This window comes from Antechinus flavipes, chromosome 5 (genome assembly GCF_016432865.1).
Source record: "Antechinus flavipes isolate AdamAnt ecotype Samford, QLD, Australia chromosome 5, AdamAnt_v2, whole genome shotgun sequence".
Taxonomy (NCBI): Eukaryota; Metazoa; Chordata; class Mammalia; order Dasyuromorphia; family Dasyuridae; genus Antechinus; species Antechinus flavipes.
Window position 1 is genome coordinate 36,539,487 of NC_067402.1, and position 8,460 is coordinate 36,547,946.

General features: G+C 40.0%; 1 protein-coding gene across 1 annotated transcript in view; it reads left to right on the forward strand.

Moving 5' to 3' along the window:
- Positions 1 to 8,453, forward strand: part of LOC127538524 (collagen alpha-4(VI) chain-like) — a 55,899-nt gene extending 47,446 nt beyond the window's left edge. The window contains exons 19-27 of the mRNA XM_051962340.1: positions 653 to 715; positions 1,251 to 1,313; positions 2,842 to 2,904; positions 4,233 to 4,283; positions 5,272 to 5,307; positions 5,398 to 5,460; positions 7,099 to 7,161; positions 7,504 to 7,539; positions 8,324 to 8,453. Of these exons, the coding sequence (XP_051818300.1) occupies positions 653 to 715; positions 1,251 to 1,313; positions 2,842 to 2,904; positions 4,233 to 4,283; positions 5,272 to 5,307; positions 5,398 to 5,460; positions 7,099 to 7,161; positions 7,504 to 7,539; positions 8,324 to 8,368 (483 nt within the window). The 3' untranslated portion in view covers positions 8,369 to 8,453. The remainder of the gene's footprint in view (positions 1 to 652; positions 716 to 1,250; positions 1,314 to 2,841; positions 2,905 to 4,232; positions 4,284 to 5,271; positions 5,308 to 5,397; positions 5,461 to 7,098; positions 7,162 to 7,503; positions 7,540 to 8,323) is intronic.
- The last annotated feature ends 7 nt before the right edge of the window (positions 8,454 to 8,460 follow it).

The following is an 8,460-nucleotide window of genomic DNA, read 5'->3' on the forward strand; positions in this document are numbered from 1 at the left end:
TAAGGACTTCTTCTCACAATAATGACTTTAAATGTAAAAATAGAAAAATTACAATGGAAATCAATTGCAGGGAAATACAGTTATCAATATTTTTTTTAGAGAAACAAGTTTAGGGACCCAGATTAAGAATCCTTATGCTAAAGGGATATAACAGAAATGAAAAAGTATGGACAGGGATAAATTGAGGAAGAAGGGAGAGGGCACTGACCACTAAGAAACTCAGGATGGGCTTCCCAAAGGAGGTGGCTCCCAACCTGGACCTGAGAATAACTGGGAGTCCAAGAGACAGAGGTGAGGATACAGTGCATTCCAGGCATGGTCAGATAGTTTGTACAGAGCACAGAAGCGGGAGATGGAGTGCATCTATTTGGAAAATGATAAATAAAGTGATTTGGCTAGAATATATGGGGAATGAAGGGAAGGAATGTGAAAGCAGATAGGAAAATTAAAGAGCAGTTTGTGAAGAGACTTAAGTACTGTTTTGTCTGGCCTGAGGTTTTGGGGGGCAAGATCAGGGCTATTCTTATAAACAGAGAGAGCATCCTTCAGCTGCATTTGTTGTTCTTCAGTTATCACGACCATTTTATAGTAGGGTTGGAGGCTGTTCACTTTTGGCAAAGTTAGCGTCATCTCTTGTTCATTTTTGGCTCAGGGTCCAAAAGGTGAACAAGGATTTCCAGGAATGGCTGGACAACAGGGCTCACCAGGAGAACAGGTGGGTTTATAAAGGAAACGTTCCCATCCCTTCCATCTTAAGCTTTCTCATGTGAAGGATTCCAGATAACTCTTGTACACCTCCAGCTTATTTAGCCTGTCAAGTGTATGTCAAAGACTGGATACAGAAAATCTCCACAATAGAATAGTCCTTGTTTGTCCTGTAACCCAGGTTTTAGTGAACAATGGACCTTTTTGTTTGTTTTTTAAAAAATTCATTTATTATTTATTTTTAACAATCATTTTTAAAAAATTCTCTCTTTCCTTTCCTCCCCTTCCCCATCCACAAGAAAGCAAGCAATAGAATAGCATAGGTTTTGAGAGAATTGAATAGACAATTAAAATAGCCAGTCCTGACAATGTCTCATCTAACAGCCGGGCCAATTCTAGAAAGGTGACAGCAAGAAACACATTCCATCCATGGGGAGAATTGAATTGAATGTTCTCCCCATATTTCCAGGAGAGTGTCCTGGGTCAGTTAAGAGATTGGTCGCAGCTCTGGTTCCATGTGCTCTTACACGATCCATCTGTTTCAGGGGAAGCCTGGGCTGCAAGGCCCTCTTGGTCCTAAAGGAGGTACTGGGCCCAGAGGAGTGAAGGTAAGCATCAGCCGGAGTCTTCCCAATTTGTTAATTAGCAAAGCAGTTTGTGTTATGTTTCCTTGATCGATTCTAGTCTTGCCTACTGCACAGAAGGCCCCGAACAGGGCCAGTTAACAAGACTGGTCCCACCCTTTCCATACCACAGCAGAGGAACTGACGGTCTTACACCACACGGATACAAACAATCGAGTGCATTTGTACTGATCCATCACTCCCCAAGCATTTATTAAGCACCTTCTGTTTGTCAGGCACTGTGATAGTCACTGGGGATACACAGATAAAAATGCAACCCAAACTTACATTCAAATGGGTGATACAACATGGGCCCACTGAAGTATGTATAAGATACCCACAGTGTACAGCCTTTTAAGGAAGGGGCTCTGTTAACTGGAGAAAACAGGAAAAATCCCTTGAAAAAGATTGCACAAGAGAATTGTCAATCAAGTCAAGTCTACAGGCATTTATTAACCACCTGTTACAGGCCAGGCACTCAGCTAGTAATGGGAATAAAAAAGAAAATCATTAATTTGGCCCCTGCTCTCAGGACAGGTTCGAAGAGTTGAAGAGGGAGAACTTTCTAGGCAGGGATATAGAGGATGGAGTTAAGTGTTGGGCCTGGAGAATAACCAGCTTGGCTCCATGAGGGTAACTCCTGAAGGAGAGTTACCCCAGGGGAGAGGGTTTCAAATGTCAGAGCAGGGTAAGGGATGAAGAGGGGCCGAAATGTTCAATGTTAGCATTCACGCTGCAGATATCAGAAATTCTGCATTTATGACCATTGACAGGAGCTAGATTTTTCAAACTATACTATATACCGAATTTATATGTATAATCATGCCTTTTTGATACCTGTGATTTTGTCAGTATGGGGAATTTAAAATGAGGAATTTCTTTCTATTAATGTAGATCAAACACTGCTGTGCAACTGTATATACACATGTGTGTTTATGTATCTATATACATGCATATATATAGCATAGACATGCATATAAATATATAGATATACAGGGTGTCCCAGAAATGCAGCCTTCAGCTTTAATAAAATATGCACATGTATTAAGATATCTATGCACATATAATACACACACGTATACATGCATAATATGCTTGCCTAAATAAATATAGATGGATATAAATGTTCCATCTATTGATCAATATGCTTGAGTATATAATTGATACGTATGTATAAACATATACACATACATATATATGAAATATAGTAACTAGCACTCCATTAAAGTTCTACTCCATTTATTCTTTATGATTGATTATGGTACACAGCTGACCCCATGTTCTGCACATTCTGCAGATCTGGGACGATGAAGAGGAGCCCAATCATATGTCTCTCATCTGAGGCCCAGCCTAACTAATTTTAGAGGTTCCCTGCACCTCCCTCTGTGTGTGTGTGTGTGTTTGTGTGTGTGTGTGTTTGTAAAGTGTGGCCATTGGTAAGATGAAGTATACCAAGTTGCAAAGTTGGACCACAAGATAAAATTAATTTCATGTTTAATTTATGTTCCCAAAGGGGAAGCTTGGTTATGTTGGAGAAGATGGCAGGATGGGACCGCAAGGACCAAGAGGGCAGCCTGTGAGTCTCGTTTTTCTGTTCTGGAATCTTGGACCAACTCATAAATAAACACATTTCTCATTTGTTAGTTGTTTCTCTTTCTCCTTTGGGCATTCTTAATCTCTTCTTCAGTAAATGACTTATTAACATATGAGTCACTAATCTGTCATGGCTAACCTTGAGGGTCAAATCACAATGAGAAGATTAAAACTTTGGGAATTGCCTTCCTTTTTTCTGTCTCACTAAAATCCTTTCCAAGTCCTCATTCCTGTTGATGTGCACATTTACCCACTCAATTGAAATGGTTACTTCCCAGGATTCTATGGGTGAAATTCTCCAAAATACATAATTTAGACCTAGGGGATGGTGATCTTAGTGGATGCACATTGCACATCTTATACTCAGAAGATTTAGCACCCTGTTTTTGGACCTCATTCTCATCAGCTATAGCTTTCTTGGTCCAGCACAAAAAGGGTACAGCACCTCCTGGCTCTCTCTCTGTTTTTTAGTTCCCTCTTTGTTTCTGGTTTTCCATCTAAAATTTGGCTATAATTTCCTGTCTTTCATCTTACAGCTTGTGTTCAGGAAAGATACAGAATTGTGTGGCCGTATCACCTTTCCCCAGTTTTTCCTTTTTCTCCATCTTGGCATGAAGTTTAAACTAAATGACTTGTAAGCTTCTGTGTAGAAATCCAGTCATGTCCAACTCTTTGTGATTCCGTATGGGATTTGTTGGCAAAAATACTGGAGTGATTTACCATTTTCTTCTCCACTGAATTAAGGCAAACAGGCTGAGAGACTTGCCTAGTGTCATATAACTAACAAGTGTCTGAGACCAGATCTGAACTCAGCTCTTCCTGCCTGCAGGCTTTAGACAGTGAGCCAGGTACCTACCTGCCTTCTTGCAAGTTAGATGGCATCAGAGGTAGAGTACTGGATTTGGAATCAGTAAAAATTGAATTAAAATCTTCCTGTGGATAACTGTGTGAAGGTGGGCAAGTTACTTCTCATTGTTTTCATTTGTTAGATACAGGGATTATGTCTTTTCCCCAAATGGATCTATAATTCTAAATTATCAAGTTTTCTTTTTATTTTGTCACATGGAATAGCAGAGCTTTTGTTTGAGGACACTATTTGAACCTTCTCATATGATTCCAGGGTCCATATTCTTTGACTCTTAAATAATAATTTTTTTTTAACCCCAAGAATACCTTAATTGCCTAGTCTGAATCTTGTTATTAGATAACTAACTTCCCCAACTATACTGTTGTATCATGAAACCAAGAAAGATTCAGATATCAGAGTGACCTTATTAATCAACGTTTCTCTTTATGCTTTTGTTTTCTTAGGGTTTGGATGGCAATGATGGATATGGCCATCCAGGAAGAAAAGGAGCTAAGGTAAATTCAAATTATTCATTTACTCTGAATCAGAGACTATCTCTTCCTTGAAGGCACGTGTGATCCAATTTAGTGTCAGACTCACAACCACATTTTATGCATAACAAACTGATGGATTAAAACTAATATTATTTTCTCTTAAAGTTTAGCTTCTAAATTTCTTTTTTCCCCAAAAAGTTTGTTATAGAAAAGACAGAGGGTGTGCTTTATTGCTTTTACTTAAAGTTCTTTGGTCCTCTGTACTTACATAGCCAGAGCTGGATGCACGGCCATAGGGATCATTCTTCCAGATCATTCATTTTACAGATGAAGCAACTGAGACCAAGAAATTGAGGAAGTTTACCAATAATAATGCTTTATCTAGAACATGAACCATTTAGCTCCTTCTTTCTACCATCTTGGAAGTCTTAATTGGTCTTCCAGTGGAGAGCTAGTTGAGTGAGGTATCCTGGTTAGAATTCCAGTCAATGAGTTGTTTATGGAGACTCCCTAGACTGACAAATTGAAAGCTGGAAAGGAGCTTAAACACTCCTGACTCCAACTTTATTCATTTAACAAATCCTGGGGTCATTGACCAATAGATTCCCCCTGAATTTTTCTAGATATCACGCAATGCTTCTGGTCAACAGCTGTAGCTCTTCCTTATGCTTCCAAAGATAGTATTTGACTTGTCCTTGCTTACTGTTGGATCAGGCCTGAAGTATCTGAAAAAAAATTCCTAATGAAAAAATCCTGGATACACATCAGGCTGAAGGACGGAAAATTTGTAAAAATCATTTGAAAATTATTTTATCTTGATCTGTAGAAATGAAATATGATCCCTTAAGGGTGGTGGGAGGCAGGAAAGCTCTCTGTAGTTGTTTTTCCTGGCAGTGGTTCTCTATCTCTTTCTTCACAATTAAAAGCTATTTTACCTTTTCTATTGAAACATAACTTAGGCTTAATTTAAAATGTATCAAATTAAATTTTCTGTTGTCCTTTATACTAGGGTGACCCTGGCTTCCCTGGATATCCTGGTCTACAAGTAAGTCAGCTGGCTTGAGGGAAATGCTATTCATTTTTTGATAGTTATTTCAACTTCCTTTTTTCTTAAGAATCTGGTTTATCTCTAAAGGGAGAAGATGGTGATAAAGGTCAACCAGGAAACCAAGGATCAAAGGGTTTTCCAGGGAAAAGGGTAAGTCCCAGAGGATGTGGTGCATGTAATACACAGAGACCATGTACAGGATTCTTTAGGAAGCATCTGGGTCTTTGGAGTTGGAAGGTTTTCAAGAAATCCTCTTAACATTTCCCTTTTTTAAATCTTCCCTCAACCTTCTTCTCTGAGCACACAGCTTTCCCCTGGGCAAAATCACTTAACAATAAATTTGGGGACCCTTTTTAAAAAAATTGGATACTTATTAGGACCATATCAAAAAGGGTAGAAGAGAAGGTTTCAGAACAGACCATCCTGCCCTGAAATTCTCCGTCTTTTCTTTCTGCTAAGATGTTTTCTGTCATGCTGACCTTACAGAAAGATAGCCATCTAAGTGGTACAATTTGAGATTGACCAGCTGTGGTTTTCTGTCTCACTCCCTGCCAAATCCTTCCTTCATTGCTTTTATAGGGGTTAACTTGTATTTAAATTTCACATTAAAGACCCTAGGCTTTAGGCTCACTGAACTCTTACTCTGGTGCCTTGTCATGGCATGTGGGTGACCTTGGTCTCTCAAAAGGTCGTATCAATGGAGGGCAAGCTTCAGTGGGTCTTGCCAAAGTGGATAAGTTTCAGTTTGTTCCTATACTACCCTTCATTGAAAGATAAACCGAGATAATGTCTAAGAGGTTCAACAAAAATTGAAGACCTTTTTGGACCACAGAAAGGCTGGAAACTGTCCATTCTCTATGAGGGTTCCAAGGAGTCCCAAGCAGAGTTGTTGGAGCTAGTCTCCTCACTGACAAAGATCACAGATCTTGGGTAATGCTGAAGTGCCTGAAAGATATAGTGTGGTGGGCACTGAGAATACACCAGGTGGGATTGTGGGAAGTCAGGCCCAACTCAATGCAGCAGGAACATTCCCAATAAGCCTTCACCCAATCTCCTTTAAAAAAAAGACTAGTGAAGAAAGTCCATGAGCTCCTTGGCAATCTTCCATTTGGGAACAGTTCTATTTTATGTGAATCCTGCTGTTTCTCTACTTCCCCCTTTCTCCCCATTTCTGCCCTCTGGAGCCAGACAGGACAAACCTAATCCTTCCTCATGACAGCCTTATAGATCCTGGAAGACAGTCATCCCATCTTCTCCAAGTGGCCTGGTTCTGAGTCTCCTCACCATCTTGGATGATCTTTTCCAGCTATGCTCTAGCTGCTCCATGTCCTTCTGAAATGTGGTCCCCAGAATCAAACATGATATTCCAGGTGTGCTCCGGCCAGGGCATTCTATTTGTACATCTGACCTGAGTGTCACTTTGGGGCTTTTCTCTCAGGCTCTGCAAATAGATTCCCTTAGCTTAGAGGAAATCCCTCTTTGATGGTCGTAACCGTTCTTTGCAAGTGCATTTCACACTTGAAAGCCATCTTTTTTTAGATCTGCTTCAAAGAAGTCTGGATGTTTCTATTGAAAGGCAAACTTTGTTCCATTTCCCATTTTCTACACACTAGAGGCTGATTCACAAGATTCCTTTTCTGTAATACAATTCTTGTCAAGTTTATTAATCCAGGTTTGCAAGGATATGGTGGCGCTTTCGGTGCTGGGAGCAGGAGAAATGGTATCTGAAAAGATAATAAAGATGGTACCAAGGAAGAAAGCTTTTGACTTTGGTTTGATTTTCTTTAGGGAAATTCTGGCTTACCTGGGCTACATGGATCACCAGGAGATCCAGGGCCACCTGGACCAATGGTAACATTTCATTTAGATAGTTATTTGATATAAAAATACTGAATATAGGAAGCCTGTTATGTGAAAAGAAACTTTCAAGAGCATGCTTCTTGCTCTATTACAACTTAAACACTGACCTATTAGGTCTCAGAGATACCAAGATAGTGTCAGAGCTGAGTATGGGGGTTGATGAAGGGATAGAGTCTACTTTAATTCTGATTCTACCTTTGAAGAATTCAGATTCTCTAACAGCAGACAGAAGGCATATACCTTAGCAAGATGCTCAGGCGGGGAGAGGAGGGACAAAGCTTACAGTGCCATGTGAAATCCAGCCTTCTAAACCCTGGGTTCTCTTCTTTTCAGGGCACCAAGGGATCAAAGGGATTGACAGACATGACGGTGAGTGATGATCTCAGTTCTGAATTTCATTCCATCCAGTGAGCGTCTGGTTTAGTGAAAACTGTTTGCGTTTATTCATTATAGATCAACTTGTCTCTCAGAAAGATTCCTTAGCTTCCCTCCTTGTGAGGTATCCCACTATTAAAAAGATCATAGGTTCCTTGATGCATATGATAACTTTGCTCCTAAAAAACTAAATATAAATCAGTGGCTGTTTTGGGGAGAAGGAAATCTATAGTTTGGGTCCATCCTAGATGATGCTTCTGTTCAATCATGCGTGAATCTTTGTGACCCTATTTGGAGTTTTCTTGACAAAGATCCTGGAGGGCTTCGCCGTTTCCTGTTCTACCTCATTTTACAGATGAGGAAACTGAGGCAAGCAAGGTAGAGTGATTTGCCCAGGATCATACAGCTAGATTTAAATTCCATTGGGGAAGAGTTAACAGAACAGACAAAAATATATTACAACATAGCTAATGTTAGTTTACGGTTTTCCAAGCCAATATCTATTCTGCAGGGAACAATTTCTGTTTGAGTTTGATACTGCCATTTCTATGGCAGTACCCTGTACTGGTAGAGGGCATGTCCTCACTCAGGAATTCTCTGTCCCAAAGAAACCACTGTTTCACATTCCCATTCCCATCCCTACACAGCCTTGGGATTTCCTACAAGGGAAAAAAACCTGAGTGTTGAATTATAAAATATCTCTAAACTCTGTTAAACATTTCTAAATCACACATTTTCCTGCTTTTGTAACTTTCTTTTGCTCCTTTTTCTTAAACAGCCTTGTGACATTGTTGACTTTGCACGGAAAAACTGCCGTGAGTAACCCAATCATTCCCTGTCCTCTCTGGGAAGATCTCCTGCTTGAGTGAAGGGGCCCATCACCCTGGGACAGCCTCAGTCATGGAGACAATGATG